Raw genomic sequence first — 20049 nt, forward strand, 5'->3', positions numbered from 1 at the left:
ACGCACACACACACACACAAACGCACCCACAGGGGGATTATCTGTGCAACAGAGTTCTGAACACTGAGAGTGAGGAGGCGTCTGAAGAACTGCACTCATCACCGAAGGATGGAAAGAGCACAGCAGAAAGAAACAAACACACACACACACACACACCACACACACACACACACACACACAGATACACTTCAGTGCGAGCTACCTGTGTGTTGAGCAGCATATAGAACAGCAGCTCTACGTGTCCGTCCTGTGAGGCTGAGCTGACAGCCAGAGCAATGAGAGGGAAAGAGAGGGATGGGGAAATAGGGGGAGAGAGGAAAGAACAAAAGAGGAAGGTGAGGAGGAATGAGGAGCCGAGGAAAAGAGAGATCACAGCGGACGGAGAGATGAAAGCAGAGGAGAGACGGAAAGAGAGAAGATGGAGAAAATCATTAAGACAGAAATGGAGCTGGAAAAAGATGGAGCAATTCACGACCTTGGCCCCCGAGGGGCCAACAGCCTTACATGTCCTCATTTCACAAATAGAATGTATTGATTTTAAACCATTAATGTGGCAGATTTCACACTATTAGCTTCTATCTCCAGCCTTTAGTGTGTGAGGAACCCGGCAGGCGCTCAGCTTTGCTCAACTCTCATCTGATCTCTCCAACATGCTGCGTGGACAGGCTTACAGGCTTAGCATACCTCGAGCTGTTTCCTTCATGCACCATTAAGGCAACGGAGACAGAGGGAGAGTGAGTGTGCATTTATGGGGCATGTGTGTATGTGTGTGTGTGTGTGTGTGTGCGTCACATAGTAGCTGCCATCGCAAAGTTTTTTTTACGTAGCACCCTTTATTGTATTTCGTGGGTCGGCGGTAAGAAGGCTGAACCAGATGCAGAATCATCCTATACATTAATATAACATGATCCCTTACAGGAGAGCTTCAACACGCAAAAACTAAGAATAAATATATTCACAACTGCCTCTACTATTGGTAGGAGATGAAAGCATAAAAAGGTACCTCCATAAAAGATAATAATCGATAGTTGATAGAAGTGTCTGTCTTTTTTCTTTTTTTTTTGACGAAAAAGAAAAAAAAACTAAAAAACAAAAAACAAAAATGCCTTCACGTCCTGGATTTTTGTCCTTTTTTGCCATTCAATTTTCCTCTGAGAAATACTTAAAAATCAATACAATAACCTCAGTGCCTTTGTCCAATGAAAGAAAACGTGGAGCAGAGGTCCTCGTGGCCCCATTAAGTCTAGCTGATTAAGAAATCCAAAATGCATCCAATCCATTGCCACAGTGTCCTTCTGTGTTATGTCGGCCTTCCTTTGTTTTGTCTTGCATTCAAAAAAATAATAACTTCTCTATCCTTTCCATCACAAAACCACTTTATACTTTCACACAGCACACCGCAACCACCGATTCATAAGTCCCTCATCTAGCCCTGTAAAAATTCAACCGGATAAGCAAATTAAGTTAACTGGATGAGATGAAAATGAACTGAACTGCATACAAACAACTCCGATATTGACTGGGTATATTATTATTATTTTTGGCTCATCCAGGGAATGCAATTATTCGGCGGCTTTGATTGGTTTTAGTCTCAGTCGTCCATCAGCGTCCCATCCGTTGGTAGTCAAACCTCTTTGTTTAGATAAATAGATCTGTATTCATAGAAAAATAAGCATTGACCACGCTGCTGGCTGTTCATTGCTAAGGCACTTGGCTGTTTTCAGTCATTTCTCTCCCTCTCGCTTTGTCTCCGTCGCTTCTCCATCTTTGCGTGTCCACCCAGCTCGCTCCGCACCTTCCGCCTGTCACAGTTTATGACTCTGTGTTGGATGTTGCAAAGAGCTGGTGTGTTTCACCTCCACGCAGGTCTTTTGAGAGTGATAATATGAACATTAACGCCCACCGCCACGCTGTCTCCCGCTCATTGTGGCGCTGAGTAGGAAAAAAAAAAAGGGCCTCGGTTCGTTACGATTGTGAGGTGTAATGGAGGGTGGGGGGGGGAATTTACTGTAGTAGCTGCAGCTGAAGTTTTGCCTCCAGGCAGAGATCTGGGATCAGCTAATCCTTGCCAAACCTATATGCCAGTAGTGGGGAAAATACAAAAACTGACCTCAGCTCCTTATCCAGGAATAAACATAGTGTGTAGTGTAGTCCCACTCCCCCACAGGCTCCTCTCAAAGCCACGCCAGCCTCTGTACAGGAGTCATTGTTACTGGATGATTCATCACCAGAGAGGGAGATGATGAGGAGACGAGAGAAGAGGGGAAGCAGGAGGAGGAGGGCGAGGAGGAGGAGGAGTGTTAGAACTGGTATGAGCGGTCCAGCACCTCCATGTAGTCTGGTGTGGTCCTCAGTCTGGCTCTCTGCTCCCCTGCTCCCTGCTCGCTCTGACTGCCGTTGCTACCACCTGCTGTGGAGCTGACGGTGGTGACCACGGGCGTTTGGTCAGGTCTGGAGTCCTGTTTGGAGTCCTGGGGGTGGGGGTAGCGGGGCGGCGGCCTCGCATACCTGTCTGGCAGGTCTCTGAACTCTGGGGCGGGGAGTCTGAAGAGGCAGTCCACCAGTTCGACTTTAGGGGTGGGGCCCTGGCTGTCGATCACTGTGGGGCACAGGATGCCGTTCCCGTGAAGGCCGGCGAGCGGTCCCATCGCCCCTGTGACGGTGTTGATGGGTGAGGAGGACACCTCCAGAGTCCACTCCCTCTCCTTCTCTGCTGCAGAGCAGTATGCTCCCTCGACGTCTTTGGAAGCTGCAAACGTCTGCTGCTGCCGTGGTCGCTGCTTCACCGCGGTATCCTGCTCCTCTTTGTAGATGGGGTTGCTACACATGTGCGAGGCTGCGGCGGGGTCGGGACCTTTTGACGCAGCCTCTGGGGGTAAGATGGTGTCATAAACATGGTTGTGTTCCGGTGGAGGTAGAGGCGGCGTCTCTGGGATGCCGTGGTGATGGTGGTGGTGGTGGTGTGTCTGCTCGGTGAAGATTCCACACTCCATCTGGATGCCGGCCAAGTCTACCTCTCCCTGGCGACGGAACGGCAGCTTGTCCCTCCTCCTCAGGGCGTAGGCGATTAGTGCCGCTGCCGCGAAGAATGCTGAGACAAACAACACCAGCAGGCTGAGCACTAACACCGACAGAGGGATTGAATCCTTCCCTGGAGGGATCAGGGGCCCCAGCCCAGGGCCGGGGTAGCCAACCGATACACCTCTGTCGGCAGCTGTGGAGGTGGCCGCCTGCTCCTCCTGTTCCTGGTCCTCCTGGGGCTCCAGTTCAGGGCAGAGCAGCTCCATGGAGAGGGAGCGCAGGTCTACGCCTTTGGTCTTTTCCGGAGTATGGCAGACCACCTCTCCCACCACCACCACCGCGCTGAGCCCCTCCAGCCAACGCTTCAGTGGAGCTGCCTCGCAGTTGCACTCCCATGGGTTCTGCTGCAGGTCCACCTGGAGAAATACATAACACCACAGCGCATTGTCATTGTGTAATAGTAGACTAATTACTCATCTGCCATGCAATGCAAATTCATGAAACACAACGACAACAAAAAAAAAGATCCTTTTGCTGACATTCTTGTGATATATATTAGTAACTTGGTAAATGTCTGTTGTCTTGAGGAATAAGCCAATAGCTTACACTCTAATAGGATGACAACAAGAAAAATGATGTTTTCTCTGCTACCTTCGCCTCTCACCAGCAAAAATATATATATAGAAAATGAGTTTTTCTGCATTTGCATAATAGAATACAGCTCTCCTTGAAGGCCAGTGTCTCTAAATTATTTTTTTTTTTGAAATATGCACGGGTTGGATAGCACTGATTAATGTAAATAATGTCATTATGGGGTCATCATAACATTGAAGTGCTTACATTTACTGAACGGCTGCGCAAATGCATGATATATTCTAAATAACAGAAAACGATCTGAGCAGGGACCAATTCAACTTGTTCCACCCACACGGGCTCTCTTAAAAAGCTGTTCACACATGTACTACAGCAGGTTATGGGAATATTTCAGTTTACAATAAAGACCACTCAGAGTTTACATAAGTGGTTATTCACAAAACTCACAGCAGGTTTTTTCTGTGAGTATGAGCATGTGAGAATATCACAGCACTTTGTTGTCAACAATAGACGGGATGTGATGCAACTCTCCCTTGTGCTATAATCCAATACGTATGTGCGTAAATCCATTTTTCTCATTGCCAGCTATTGATTGAAAACAAACTCAAATATTCGCTTTGCCACACTTTGAAATGGCTAAAGCAGATTATGCACAAAGGGAATCACTTACATCACGTCGTTCTGTCTGCAGAACTGATCTATTCCATATCTTTAGCAATGACTTTGGCAATGAGGGCTGATATCCTCTCTGTCACACTTCCAAGGAGCTTGCACAAATGTTGTCATGCTAATTTGGTTAGACCATCTCCCTGGCTTGCAGAAATAGATGGATGCTTTTTGAGATGATTCAGCATTGCTGTTATGGGAGCCATGGTACGGCTAGTTTCCCATGCCTCACGCCAAACAACAGGATGCTCCTTCACTTTATTGAACTTAGCCCACTGTGGGCAATTGTGTGGCTTTGATAATGACATAAGTGCAACTGGAGGCTGAGTAGAAACAACAGTCATCCGCAGTTTTAACTCACTTCCACTATATTAAAGGTCCACTGGAAAAGTGCTGCTTTGCAAGTTTCTGTACTATTGTCTAAATCTGTGATGTAGCATGACTGAACATAAAAAAAATAAATAAAAAAAAAACAAGCTGACATTTTAAATAAACACTGTTCATAACTTCCACAACTACAGTCTTACATCTGGTTGAAACTCTTGAAGCATTTTATTCCCAGGCTTGCTTTACTGTTTGCCTTCCTGTTTACTTTCATGCAGATCCCAAGAGGTCTACCCCCTTCTCTTTTGCAAGCATCTGTCCAACATGTCCAACACAGTTTCCAATTTACACGCCTGGTCACCTAGTGTGTGATTTGCTGTCAGCTTGTCAGTCAAAGCTGTGTTGCGAAGGGAAATTATAGACCCTCAATTCGCCCGACAGGTGGTAGTTGCAGTAGAAATGCAAGTGCGCAACACCAGTATATATTTGTCATAATGAGGCTTTTAGTAAACTCATTCTACTTACAAATTCAAATACAGTATGTTAATGTCAACAGCAGGCAAAACCAGCCACCACTGTTATTTAAATATATGTAGCCTGACTTAAATAATGACTTCAATTTTGGATGAAACTGCCACCCTTTAGCCACAGAAGAGTGAATTTACTCTTGTGGGTTTTTATCGTTATGACAGAGATCAAAGATCAAGCAATAATTGTCCAAAATTTACTTGGGAGCTATAAAGAAAAAATCTCATCAAGGGAGAAATTCAGGATGTTCTCAGTGAGCCATGTGTCTTATAATTGATCACTTTGCCCAAACAGCAATATCCTGTCAGTCATTAGGATTCCTCCAGTTAGTTCACAGAAATATAGTCAATATAAGCAGGTTTTTGGAAGTTCTGGTGCAGGGATTTTTGCTGTAGTCTCTGGTGATGAGATGCCCCTGAGTGACAGCTTGCCTAGCCTTCTCCATACTGATGAATGTGTTTCATTGTCTTTTGAATAATACACACAGAGCAGAAATGAAAAGAGTGCATTTGAAGAAGAATCTGCAGTATGTGCAAAATTTTGGATCCCTGAAAAATGTGTAGGGAAACTGATCTTCATGGCAACAGTATATGTGAGATGTTATACATACAATGGCAGAGAAATGTGTCAAAGCAAATTCACTCATGGATACTCTTATACTGTTATATTTCACCAGTCTGTGATGTGAATTCCTGGAGGGTTTTTTTCATTGAAGTGTTGTAATTTACTTTCATAGTGTACTCATGCTCCTTTTGGCTGCCTCAATGACTTCTACCTCAGATAGTGATTTCCCATATTTCCTGGAGTGACTTCAACAACCCCTTGAGAAGGGGCATGAACTTGTTCTATCCAGCGGTTTGTGTTTCATGTAGGTGGAGCGAGAGCGGTAGTAATAGCAAAGAGTAAAGAGCAAGAGTTTCTGGTCCACTGAGGCTACTGTCAGTGGAGAAATTGGCGTCTCTGCCTCTGTGTGATCGCTGAACATCAGCGCAACATGGTGAGTCTAGAAATAAGCCCTTGATCTTTTATTCTGAGGGAAAACAAACACAGATTTTTAATGCTGCTGTATTAGATATCTGGATTTTCCATGTTCAAAAAGTGCCCCACACTGCGATGGAAGTATGTAGACATGACAACCAATATTTTTTGCAATGTTACCTGCAGAGGAATACAACACTACACAACAAAATGCACCCAGAAATGGAGGTTTTGTATTGAACTTTTAGACAGTTTGGCCATTTTTGTAAATCACACATGAATCTACTTTTCACAACTGCTACAGATATAAAGGACTGATCAATAATCCAATATTACAGTCCATTACCTCTCTGTATATGACTGCAAAATGACAGTATTCTCATATCCAAGTTTTGTGGTTCACGCTTTTCATGTTGAATACTAATATTTTATATTGACCAAAATCTGATACAGCATGACATTAAGTACTTGGAATAAATATTTTGTCCCTGTGAAAACACATAAACTTATAACATACTGATATTGAAATAATACTGCAAAAATAAGTCTAAAGGTAATTATGTCATACCATATCATCAACTCCTATAGTTAACTGAATAGAAACTATTATCAACTATTAACCAATTAAATTCCTCCTCTCTTTCAGTAGTGAGAAAATCCTGCCATTACCTTTAGCAAGAGCAGTGCAGTGGCAGGAGTTAAACAGGCTTTGGCATTTAATGCTAAATCACAAATGCTGAAGACAGTCCATTTTCTATCGTAAAATAAGAGATTCATTTATATGTTTGCCAGAGGAACGGTCCCACTCCACACCAACTAAAAGCTGAGCATTACAGTTTTTTATTGAGATATTTGTTTAAAACACCTGGTCCTGTTTTTACACTGCTGTGAAATATCAAGTGAAATATTGTTTTATATTACAAGAAAATGTAACTCATTTTCACAGCAACACGTCCTCTAAATTAAGAAGAAGATGATATCTATAAGGATCTAAAACAGGAAAAATAACAATCAGACCAACACAAGTAAATGTTCAACTTAACATCCTAGTTACTGGCTAGCTGCTATAGCCACCTAGCACCACAAACCACAATGTTGCTTTCCCTAAATGTTAGCTTAGAATCACGCTCTAGCTTAAAATCCTTTGCTAGTCTGATAACAGAAGAACAAGTTTTAAAATTCAGTATATAATCAGGGAGTAAGTTCAGTAAATGAGGAAAGATTGGTTTGTTCAGTTTTGACAAAGTTTCATGTCACCAATTTGTTCATTTTTTACAAGCTAAGTGACTGTTCAATTCCGTACACCACTAGACCTATTCAAGCACTGTTTTCAGTCGCCAAGCCAGCTACTACTGGCTACTAGACACATCATGATTGTTTCTTCAATATCTTTCAATACGCTTTTAATTAGGACTTAACGTAGCCTACTGTGCATCGTGCCTGAGCTAAAAACAGTCCTCTACTAAACGCTAATGTCTCTGTCAGTGACAATGACAATTCACTGTAGTTGCCACCTATAAAACATGTTGTTTTAAACACTTTTTTTTTTGCTTGGATTAAACAAATAAGATATAATATTAATAAATGAGCTTCAGAGGTGCTGTAACTACCTTTTGACAGAGCCAAGCTAGCCGTTTCCCTTTGTTACCAGTCTTTATGCTAAGCTAACTGAGTGCTGACTCTTAACTCCATATAGTATAGTGTACAGATATTAAAGGGGTATTGGTCTTCTTATCTAACTCTCTGGAAGTGAATAAGTGTTTTTTTCCAAACATTTGAACTGTCTTTTGAAATATATATTCGTACATGTATTGAACACCCAGATTGAATCAAACTGTAAGGGTCAAAAGTCAAGTAAAAACTGACAATTAGGCGTAGCTATGTTGGGCATTAGGTGTAATGGTTTCCTTTTAAACCAGTCCCTGGTGAATACTGAATTTTTTTCATCAATCTTTTCTGTGAGTGCATTGTTTTTCTATCTGACATCATTCAAGGTGAAACGCTCCTGTGGGCAAATTTCTTCACTGCATTTGGCAATGATATGCGAGTGCTGCCCGACTGTACAACATTTTTTTATGTATTCCTGAACTGTACATATTTCTGGCATCCACTCAGATGCTGATTCACCTAACTTACTTTTGCTATTAATTCTCAAGTTAAGTATAGACACTGTAGCTATTTTAATTTTCTCTTTAATGAGTTACCAATGGTAATCTTTATTTTTAATAACAAAGACATCAAGGAAGTAATTTTCTAATATATCAGTGCATGTAATGGGTGTGACTGTATAATCCTGTCCTTGATGGTAACACTGACTCTAAGCTATACATGCTGCTGCTTTATGATTATCAAAATGGAGTGCTTTTTACAGCAGCTGCGCGCTTCATCCTGCTTCCATCTGTGTTACCCTTTGATTTTACTGTGCAAGCTCTGGCTCCAAAAACACATGCCAGCACCCAGAAATCCCACTAACCAAGCTTCAAACAGGCCAGCAGTAAGTCAACAGGTGATGTCATTGTCACATTATTTTCTGCAGTCCATGGGCAGCACTAATGTGTCTTTGTCAGAGTAATAACAACCCGGTAAATGAATGAATTCAATTACTGTGCCACAGATTTTGAGCACTACAATGGTGACACCGCTGGGCTTTATGAATATGGCCCACAGTGTACTTCCATTTGGTGAATGCTTTAATGCACTTGGACATCAGAGGCGGCACAAATAATACAATACACTTCTACATGGCTCCTCCAGCTCCATAAACCACTGTCGTCCTTCCCTTGAGTAAACATTTAGAAACAGCATGCGAACGGCAAGCCTCACCCACACTCCCTAGGATCAGGAATTTTCCATGGAGCAAAGTAAAACGGAAATTCACAATGGCATTCAGGGTAATCCACACCCACCTTACCTGATTCTACTTTGGCTCTCTGAGAAAAGCATGGTACACTAAATTTGCTGAAGTGAGAGGAGGCAGGATGAAAAAATTGTAATACCTAGGGTTTGGTCCTTATCTGTGCATTGTGTACATCGGCCAGCCCCATAATGCCGCAGCCAAATGTGTTAGGTAAGGCCAAACACAAACAGCGCATTTAACACATACTGTAGTTTATGCAGTCTATTTACTAAGAGTTGCGTTAATTATAAGCATACTCAAAAACTTGAGGGGTGCAGCTTTCTCCAGTTTAGCTGCTGATTTATTAAGACCACTTATGCAAATCAAGGCAATTGCAATTTTCCAATTAGAATACCTGAGGCACAGCCACAGTCCCACATGCCACAGCAGAGCTCTCAAAACAACAGACGATGCAGATGATGGAGAAAACTGCAGCTGTGCCAGAGACCAGGAGATCAAGGGCTGCCCAAAGTTTTAAATGCGGGTTTGGCTCGATCCAAGATTTCAGCTTGTTTTGTTTATTCCATCAAGCTGTGATAATATAATGTGTCTTGACAATGACATCTGAAATAAATGTACTCTGTATAATTATGCTCATTTTCGTTTAGTAAATCAACAGGGGTTATCCACTTCAATAATCTCCATTTTCACTCTGCCACTGTCACTCAACAAAATGCATGTTTTTTGACCTAAATTTGCAAAAAGCCTTGTGCCAGGTATCTGAGTCATTTACGCACGCACAGTTTAGGAGATCTGTCATTTTTTCAAGCATCCACCTGCTCTGAAACCACCTCGATCCCTCAGTAAACACAGCTTTAGGTTTGCACCAACCTGTACCAGTCCGGTGAGATGCTCCAGCACGCCCTCCATAGGAAGCTGCAGAAGGTGGTTGTTTCTCAGATTGAGGCGAGCCAAATTTACTCCTGAAAACACACCGAGGGGGAGGCTCTGCAGCAGGTTGGCGTTGAGGAACAAGAGCTGCAGGGATGGCATGGAGTCGAATGTCCCAGGATCTACCTCACGGATCTCGTTGTATTCAAAATAAAGGAACCTAAAATAAAGGAACGGACAGCGTTACAGCGTTTCTATGTCTAGAGACCTCAGACAGACAGATGGAAATAGGAGGATAATTGGGATGTGGTTATGTTAAAAGGAACTATCACTGCATCTCCAAGTACTTAGTGCAATCTGACAGTAAGGAGACATGAAATATAGCAGGAAGGTCTGTCTTTGTCTCACCATGGTACAAAAACATAATTCTTATTCTTGATTAGCACAGCATGAATCTTTAAATCAATTTATTTTGTAAGTATTCTGTAGGTACTTTACTTCTCCTGCACCTCAGCATGATAATTACATCAATGAATATTTATTTAAAAAAATAAATAAATAACTGTCATAACTAAAATTTGATTTAATCTGCACTTTCCCTGTTCACAGCTGATTAGCTGATCAGCATCAAATGATATTGTGTAATTTCATACTGATGACTACTTACACTTGCCATGGCATGCCTGATCATCATGTTAAATTTAAAGGAACTTTGATTTTTTTCCCCCCCCAATAATAGAAATCAGCAGAGACTTTTCCTTGCATGCTAGTCGTCCAATCTACTTCTATTGCTGAATTAAGTCATAGATCTGGTTTAAATGCTCACCCCAGAGTCACTAACAAAGGCTAACGAGAGGTTAAGAGGAAAACTTTTTGAATGTCCTGAGAGGATCTTTATTATTGATTAATACTCAAATTAACAGGTCTCTAGATTTCTTCAACCCTACCTTGAAAACTAAAGGGTGCTCTCAATATGAAGGTATTATGCCACAAACCTTCTTTATATAGCTTAACATCAAAGCTGACCTGTTGTCTTAATCAAACTCCACAGTGTTTAATTTGCTGAATAAATACAATCGCTGACTGAAGATATTTGCTGTATGCATTATTTGCAGAGGAATTATCTTTGTAAGCTTAATCTGACAATGATACATATGCATCATTCTGACGACTCGTTTTTTATAATAAGCCCTTCTCCAAGAAGCAAATTCCTGGCATCATCCAGACGTCTCACTGCCTTATCAACACCTCTGTATGCGAATACAAAAAAAAAACATTAATTTTCACGTTGTCACTCATGCCAGACTCACACCTCAGCTGAAGCATGCCATCAGGCAGCGTGACTAACAAATGACAATCCTGGAAGAGAATGGGCACCTTTCATTTCAATCAAACTCCGCTACAATGGTTGTCAGAGTGTTCTGCTCTTTGCTATGCCAATATTACAGTGAAATTAATTTCCACATACTTATAAACAAATGTCTAAATACCTAAGCTGACATGTGGTTTCAGTTTGTGGATTTGTTTGAAGTGCAGTGACAACAAAGTGCTTGAAATGCTGCGTGTGATCCAAAAGCATCCAAAACAAGAAAAAAAAAAAGATCCTACCTTAGATTCTGCAACCCCAGGAACACATGGGGGCTGAGCCTCTCGAGGTTGTTCCCATTGAGGTACAGGCTTCTCAGGCTTGTCAGGCTGGAGAAGGCCCCCTCCTGGAGGTAGGAGATGCGGTTGTTCCCCAGGTGAAGAAGGTCAAGACTCGAAAAATTCCAGAAGTCTGTGCGGTAGATCCGCTGGATTAAATTTCCACTCAGGTAGAGCTTGCGGCCGTTAAGGGGCCGAGGTGTGAGCTGGGACACGTTGAGGAAGCCGTTCTCCTTGCAGTTGACTGTCAGGCCGAGGTCTGTGATGTGCAGGTTACAGGTGCAGCCCAGGGGACAGATGATGGGGATGGGGGGCCGTGTTTGGTAGCCAGCCACGGGGGGATTCTGGTTGGGCATCAGGCTGCGAGACGTGGGGGATGTTCTGGAGGGTCGAGGCCTTTTAGCCGGTCTCGGGTGCCTCTCTCTGTCTTTACGCTCTGCTGAGGAAGAGGAAGACGAAGTCGAGGAGGTATGAGTGTTCTGGCGGGAGCCGTGCACCATAGAGGAGGGTTTAGTTGGCCTGACTCGCCCGGGATGGGAGTTGGGTTTAGAGTTAGGGGGCAAATGTTGGGGCTGCGATCCTGCTGATGGACCACCGGCCTCTCCTTGTAGCTCTTTATCCGGCAGGTCAGCACACAGCTCCTTCCGGGGGATTTCCCTCAGGTCCTTGCCGTGAAGGTGGAATGGATATTCACAGGTAACGTCTCCGACTACAGCTGTGTAAGGGATCTGACCCAGCCACTGCTGTAACTGCACTGCCTCGCAGCCACAGTTCCAGGGATTCTCCTCCAGCTGTAGCTCCATCAGGGAGCGACCAACGTACTCCAGGGTCCCAGCATATGCCAGGCTCTTCAGACGGTTTCCCCGCAGGTCCAGATGAGTCAGAGACACAGATCTGGTGCAGGAAGAGGAGGAGGAGGGGGATAGTTAGCTGGGTTAGATGAAAGGACAATGTGATAGTGAGAGAAAACATAGGTTCACACATTCCATTTCTGTGAAATCTGCTTTTTATCTGATGATTAATCCTCTCTTATGATACGAAATAATATGCCACAGAAACATTAATTCAACGACAGTGCACACCGGCTAATTGTGTCTGACACTGATATTACTACAGATCAGTCCCGGCATGATTCAAAAGCTTTGCAGTAAAATAATCGAAATGCAACCTGAACAGATGAGCAGGCAAGACAGGGATCAGGTTGTCATTGAGGATGAGAACCCGGAGCTTGTAGAGGAACCTCAGAGCACCGCTGTCTATTCGTTTGATCACATTGTAGTCGGCCTGCAGGTAGGAAAGAGAAAATGTGATGAACATATAATTGCTGCAGTTGAAAAATAGACTGAGCTGAAAGCTGTGGCACTCTCCATTTGAAAATGCACAAAGAGCTTCAGATAATTCTTCCACTCAGACCAGCTGCAAACCACTATGACCATTTCTGTCGCAGCTACCAATTGTAATGTTTTGCAACTTTGTCATTAATCCTGTCAATCATGGATAATCGACATGGATTATAGATTGTCTCAGGCGGTTACCTGGAGGTACTCCAGAGCCTCTAAGCCGGCGAAGGTGTCATTTCGGAAGACCTCCAGCTTGTTCTCGTGGAGGTACAGGCGTCTCAGTTTGGCCAGCCCATGGAAAGCTCCCACTCGGATGTCCTGGAGTGCATTGTTGCCAAGGTTTATCGACACTGCGTTGCCAAGGTGCTGAAACCCGTTGCTATAGAGACGCCTCAGCGAGTTCCTCTGAAGGTTGAGTTTGAAAGGGCGGACCCATGACTGTGACACCTGGGTGATTAATTAGGGGTCTGATTAGTTATTATCTTATTAATTACATGAATTTAACAGTTAAAAACACCCATAAGCCGCATTAGAGACAGGATATTAGACGTGGAGATACGGCGAGTTAATGCGCTAAATGACAGCGCAATAAAGTGCCGTGCAGTTCTACATGCATCTCAATGAGCAAGAGTGATACCTGGCTGACATTAGTGAAGCCCCGCCCATCGCAGTGCACGTGCAGCACGCCTTCTTTGACCTCGCACGTGCAAGGCTCAAAGCACGGCTCGTCCACTTCCTCCTCAGAGTTGTCCACTAGAGGGGTGTGTGTGGAGGTGGGGGTAGGGGTGGGGGTGTGTGACGCCCAGGACAGACACACACACCCCAGGGCCACTGCCAGAGTGACCCACTGCATCCTCCTGCTTCTCCCTCTCAGCTCAGCAGCCTGGGGCTACAGCCCGACATCGGCCCTTCACCGCACTGCACGGCAAAGGCCCAGGCACAAGCATGGATACATTCAGACACACACACACACACACACACACACACACACACACACACACACACACACACACACACACACACACACACATGGTTAACAGAGGGCAAACAGCCAGGGAGGCAACAGCAAAAGTCAGTTCAGGATGAATCAGATTGATGATACATCACAAGCATACGAAAGCAGTCAGAAAATAAAAGTCAAATCAGACTGACTGGAGTGCCATGGGCAAAGAATTACATTACATTGGAATAATGATGTATAGGCCAAATGGAGGCCACAGTATTGCAGTGATATCATCTAAAACTATGGTAAACATACAGAAGCTTTTGGATTTACAGGCATCACAAAGGCAAGAGATATTGATTAAAAAACAACAAGCAAGAACAATATGTCAGCTTTCAACAATGATGTTTTTGAATTAAAAATTTAAATACTGACATTGAAAATGCAAAACAAAGGCAAACACGTGAGCTAGTTCACCTGTGAATCACGTTTTTATCAATTTCAGAGTGGCTTTTTGGACAAGTGAGATGGTGTGTGTGTGTGTGTGTGTGTGTGTGTGTGCTTTTTTGCTTTTTTTTGGGTGGGGGGGGGCTTGTGATGAATATATTCATCTGTATTCTCAAATGCCCGGTGAAGCTGAAATGTCACGCATGTGTTGTTTTAATGTATGCAATATGAATATGGGTAAATGCAAATCAGACTCATAATGCTTCTGGTCTAATGAACTGCTCCATTTAATAAGATGAATGGCAATCAGAGAACAGAAGGATGAGGCACAAAATACCCCATATTATCAATCAGTAGAGTATGTTAGGTTATCAACAGCCATCAAGTCCTGTCATAATCATTATTGTGATAATGACAGTGGAGTGAAAGCATCGCTGCAAATCAAAAACTCTTCAAAATTTTCAAAAGGGCTGATGTGAAGGCAGTGCAGCGATGAGCAGGAACATGAACTGACGGTGATAGTGATGGGGTGATGATGATGATGACCATGAGAGTGGCACTGCAATAACAACAGAATGGAGTTGCAGTAGTCCAGGAAACAAAAAAAAAAGAAAGAAGAAAAACAGCTGAGATGTGAGTCTTGCATGGGGATATTTCCTCTCAAGACTTAATGAGATCTAAATTGGATAAAGCATCTCGATCTGCTCATACAGTGTTGAACACTGCCATGCGAAATGCAATAATGATCATGATGGTATGGTAGCTGTAATCATACAGCAATAATCTAGCATCAGCGAGTTAGACAAGGAGGCAGCAGTGAAAACATCACCGCCCGGGAAAGGAAGAGCAATCACAGAGATGATTATGACGGGAGGAGAGATGAAGGGAGAGGTAGAAACGAGAGGAGGAGGAGGAGGAGGAGGACAGAGGGGAGCAAGGCGAAAAGGAATGGAGTAAAGGAGAGACAGACAGAGAAAGGAAGAGTAATGGGCATAGAGTAGGTACAAAAGGAGAGGAAACGGGTGAGGTGGGAGAGAGGAGTGGGATTGCATAAGCAGTGAGAAGTCAGTCAAGGCTGCCACTCAGGATGAGAGCTCACAGTGAAACCGCTGAAATCTGATATTGATTACATCAAAGCCCTCCTCTCGCCCTGCACACAATGTACGCCTGCCTCACAGAGAAACAGCGCTGGAGCCAACTTACATGTGTGTGTGTGTGTGTGTGTGTGTGTGTGTTTTGAAAACAATGTGAGAAAGGTCAAACCATATCCAAAAAGTACGCTTTTATAGCCTGCCAAGTACAGAAACAGGTAGCTAGACACGTGTAGATGAGTGTGTGTGATTTCGTAACAAACCAGTGTTAACACTGCAATACTTGTTGGACAATCCCACAGTACTTACAAAGGCACGAGCAGAAGGAAAAATATGTTATTTCCCTGAGAGATGGGGGGGGGAGACTCACCCATTTATCAAAGTGTTTTGAACCATGTATGCTTCGCACATGGAATACAGGACAATCTATGCCAACGTGCTCAATAGTGTTTGACAAACTGGAATACAATACGAAACACAACCCATTCAGGGTCCCAGTAGGTCTTCGTTTTCCATCCAAGTAATGCATTGTTTATCGCTGGGCCCCGAGCCCCCCTGTATGGAGCAGATCAATACTGAGTCCAGATAGACCACTGGGATCCCTCCTGTTAGATTCTGCTTTGGTGGACGGCCATCTCCCCCTTAACAAGAAGGAACACAGTCAACACTCAAGCCCTCTTTCTCCAATCAGCCAAGTGGACTAGTCAGCAGTCGGCATAGCTCTGCATCATTACGTTAACAAGAGAGGAAAGGACTTATGTGTTGAGTGGTGACAGCACAGCAGAATTTAAAACTCTATCCATCCATCTATCCATCTATCTATCTATCTGTCATTGTCTTCATGTCCATCTGAAAACAGGCCTGACACAGGTGTGGCTTCCCTCCCTGTCTTTCTTGAGTCTCTCTGACACTGAGTTTTTTTTTTCTTCCTCTCTCCTCTAGACCTGCACACTGACGCAAGCGGACCAGAGATGACGGTCACTGCTTTTTCTTCACCATATTATTCATGTCACATAATTCCTGTGTCTACCTCTCTGTCCTTTCTGTCCGTCAGAATACACACACACACACACACACATACACACACACAAACACACACACACACACACACACAGAGCCTCACCAAGCCTCACACTGGCTTTTTACATGGGCCCCTGCTCCCCAGCACAGACCCGCACTATCAGGCAAGCAGCAGCATCACTGATCAAATGTATGGGGCTATCAGCCTGGATAGCCCACAGCCCTCCAAGAAAATCAATTAGCGCCAAACATTACAGCTCACAAATTGCAATAGTTAGCAGAATTAAAGCATGACCAATTAAACAGCCTAGTCATTAACAGAACCTATTAAGACATTTACCAGGCTATGTATGAAAATCCTTGGCAGAGTAACGCAATCCAATTGCATTCCCCATTGTCTGTCTCTCCCCACCAGCCTCTCTGATCCACACAGCGACGCTTAGCAGAGCAGGGATGCGGGTAATACTCACTCAGTCCGCCGCCAAAGAATTAGGGAACGACCGAGAAAACACTTTAGTGGCTGACTGTCGACATGTCGTTCACATTCAGCCGCACTCTTCTCCCTCTCTCTCTCTCTCTCCCTCTCTCTCCGCTCCTGTAGCGGCTGAGGCGGATGGGGAGGGAGGGAGGGGGGAGGACCAGAGCAAGAGGGGGACGTGATAAGACTGCAATGAGGTGGAGGATAAAAACCAGGAGAGAGAGAGAGAGAGAGAGAAAGAGTGAAAAAACCGATTGGCTTTAGGATGCAGGTCCGCTTCTCCACAGTGCAGCCCGTGGGAGCTGCGGCACTGGACCCCTGGACAGGCGTCCAACGCGCGGAGTTGTAGCCTGCGTAATGATGGAGAAGCCTCTCTTCATCTCAAACACAACTGGGTAATTCATAGAAGAGAAAGGGGGGGACGGAGGAGCCGGAATTAATCATGCAATAGGCGGCGCGCAACTGCTAGTTTGTATATGAGGCATAAAAGCGCGCAGGGTGGGTTCCTCCTCATCAAAGCAGCCAGTTCAGTTGCTCATCATAAACAGATTACAGAAGACACAACAGAGTCACAGACAATGGGCCCCATAAACTTTCTCCTCACGTTGCCCGCGTGTGCAGTCTGGTAAAAATGCCCCGACTGTTCAGCTATACCGACAATAATTTATAATCTCATTAGTTTATTCATCTCTCCTCTTGCCCTTAAGCACCCACGGATTTCGTGAAACCGGTGTGTGTTACCATGGCGACTCGTGCCAGCTGGCTTCGTCGCGCACACACACGCGCGCGCGAGAGAGAGACAGCACGCACGCAGCATCAGTCGGGAAAACTGTGGTGACTTTCATGAGAAGGGGGGAAAGCGGAGATTACAGGGAGGCTTGGAAGTCTGCACGGCCCGCATCACAACACCTGTCTCACCAAATGGAGGTGGTGGGCGCAACAGATGCCGCGGAGACTGAGATCAATGACGCCCCCCCACCAACAATGAATTTAGCTTCCCACATCGGCTAATCACAGCCTGCTAGGTGGCTGCTGCTCCATCAATACTTCCCTTTAAGTGACAGGTATGGGCCCTTTGTGAAGCCCGGCCTCCCCCAGTGGACCAATGGCGGGGTCTCCATCAAGGACACCAGTGGTGCCATGGTGTTGGTTAGAAAACAAGCATTCAAAAGCGTTCAAATATCAGTCAGCCCGTTTCATGGCTATAGGAAAAGATTTAATAACAACATGTCTTCCACATTACTGAGCTGAAAGTTCAATTTTCAGTTCAATTTCACATTGATTTCAGCGTGCATTAAGGTGAATCACCTTGAGGAAATGGAGAGGTGCATCACTCCCTCACACACACACACTCTCTCCTTCCTCTCCCTACAGCAGTGGAGGGGAAAGCTCTCCCTGGAGATTCCTATCAGAAACAGGAACAGAGACGGTTCCAGTAATATCAGGAAGATGTAGATGATGGTTATAGATTTCAGGGCTCTCAGGTGCATTAGGCTGTATTACAGCCTCCCCACAAGGCTACTTAATGCTCACTTGCAATGGAAACAGGCTGGCAGACGCAGGGCATGTATGCACAGTCATATGATCATATGCATTTGCGGAGATTGCTTACACACAGGCATCCACACAATTAAGTCACCCATGACATGCAGGGCCGCAGCTGACACATATAAATAAACTTCAACGATGCATAAGGTTTTGGTGCTGAGATATCATTTCCAGCTTGAGGATGCCGAATTTGTGGCAAGGGGGGAAATGTGATCCCAGACCTGAGGCTATATCATCTACCTCACAGTGCAACAATGGCCATGACAGAAAATCTGGGAGAAAAACACCCGCTTTCCTCACCGCGGTGCTGTCGTTGAACCGTGGAGCCTCCCTAAATTAAGAAAACAAACAGAGAGGAACTGAGAGAAGATGGTTATCAGGCACCATCAGATACCTGCGTGTCTGTTCTCTAGGGGCAGGAGCCGCTCTGAGCACATAAAGCACTTTTTTGGAGCGTTGAAGGGGCCTCTAAAGTAGGGGATCTATTTATACTGGCCTAGTGCTGTCTGTGGAGCTGTCCAGTGCAGAAATGGATGAGGATTCATGCTGTTTCATTTCAGCCACTTCTCCTTTCTTCCTCCTCCGCTTTCTCCTTCTCCAAAGCCTTTTCCTTTCTCCCATCTGAATTATTTCTGTCAGATCATACTTTAGATTCCTTCTCTTTCACGCCCCTTTCTTTCTTCCTTCCTGCCCTTCACTTCTCTCCCTCTCTCTCTCTCTCTCTCTCTCTCTTTCTTCCTTCTTTATTTCCTTACTTTGATTCTCCTGTGGGCTCATGTCAATTCAGATTGGTTTACATGCCATTCTGTCTTTGATTTCTTCCCTTTTGTTTTCCTCTCCTTCCCGCTCACTCTTTCCTCTCCTCCACTGTAGACATACTGCAGGAAGTGGTCATCCCATTTTTGCAGCTCCCCCCAATTATACTTTTCTTCACAAGATCTCTACTGGGACGAGCTTGCATGCATGAATGAACACACACTCCAGACTTAAGGACAAGCAGACACACTGACAAGAGTAAGAACGTGGTTTACTCCCCTCCCCTGCCAATCCACGGGTCAGAAAATCTCCTTAAAAGTACATGTTGTTCACATACTGTTGCTCTGTCTCTTAACACGTGTTTTTGGTTTCTTTGGGGTCCACACTGCCTCCAGTCTTTAGTTACTCAGTGGGAAGAGGCAATCAGAGAGGCAGGCAAGGGCACCTAGTGCACTGTGGGAAGGAGCAGAAAGAGAGGAGGGAAGGAGCAAAAGGGGAGGAAAAAGAACAGGCTGGTTGTGGGAAACACAGAGAAAGAGAGACAATGAGCAGTAGGAATTTGGGGGTTTGTGAGGGCTGGCTGAGACATGTGGTGAAGGGAGAGGAGGGGAAGGAGAGGGAAGAGAAGCAAACAGATAGAGGGGATAGATATGGGCGAAGAGTGGGGGAGGATGGCCAGGAGGGCAGGTGGTTCTGTCATTAGCTCCAGATTAAAGCAGAGGGCAACTCCAGAGGACTCACCTCTGATTCACACAGTAGCACTGCAGGCAAGGACAAGCCTCCAGGGAGAGAGAGACAGACACACACACACACATATATAGACAGGAGCACATGTGCTGAAAACACAGTAGTGATTCACAGGATTACCCACAGGGTCATGAACACACATATAAACACACACACACATACATATAGGCATATAACACCCCCTCCTCATTTAGCAT

The 20049-nt window shown here is 44.6% G+C and overlaps 1 protein-coding gene across 2 annotated transcripts; it reads right to left on the reverse strand.

Annotated features, from left to right (window-relative positions):
- Nucleotides 1-813: 813 nt before the first annotated feature.
- Nucleotides 814-17079, reverse strand: LOC111670150 (SLIT and NTRK-like protein 3). Of its 2 annotated transcripts, none has more exons than XM_023426755.2 (7): nt 16794-17079; nt 13460-13740; nt 13018-13269; nt 12651-12766; nt 11447-12376; nt 9839-10058; nt 814-3437 (listed from the first exon to the last, which is right to left on the reverse strand). In XM_023426755.2, the coding sequence occupies exons 2-7, from the start codon at nt 13673-13675 to the stop codon at nt 2301-2303; spliced, it is 2871 nt and encodes a 956-aa protein (XP_023282523.1). In that variant the 5' UTR covers nt 13676-13740; nt 16794-17079; the 3' UTR covers nt 814-2300. The 2 variants fall into 2 exon arrangements, with proteins under 2 accessions (XP_023282523.1, XP_023282522.1); XM_023426754.2 differs by having other exon boundaries at nt 16664-17079.
- Between the last annotated feature and the right edge of the window lie 2970 nt (nt 17080-20049).

Source organism: Seriola lalandi, unplaced genomic scaffold (genome assembly GCF_002814215.2).
Source record: "Seriola lalandi dorsalis isolate HSWRI2012SDOR001 ecotype SW California unplaced genomic scaffold, Sedor1 jcf7180002054838, whole genome shotgun sequence".
Taxonomy (NCBI): Eukaryota; Metazoa; Chordata; class Actinopteri; order Carangiformes; family Carangidae; genus Seriola; species Seriola lalandi.

Bases quoted from the DNA above. Each gene is read 5' to 3' on its own strand.
- LOC111670150 (XM_023426755.2), bottom strand. From the start codon at position 13,675: ATGCAGTGGGTCACTCTGGCAGTGGCCCTGGGGTGTGTGTGTCTGTCC. The intron at 13,270-13,459 runs GTATCACTCTTG...TTAATCACCCAG, and splicing joins GCTTCACTAATGTCAGCCAG to GTGTCACAGTCATGGGTCCG. The intron at 12,767-13,017 runs GTAACCGCCTGA...TCCTACCTGCAG, and splicing joins AGGCTCTGGAGTACCTCCAG to GCCGACTACAATGTGATCAA.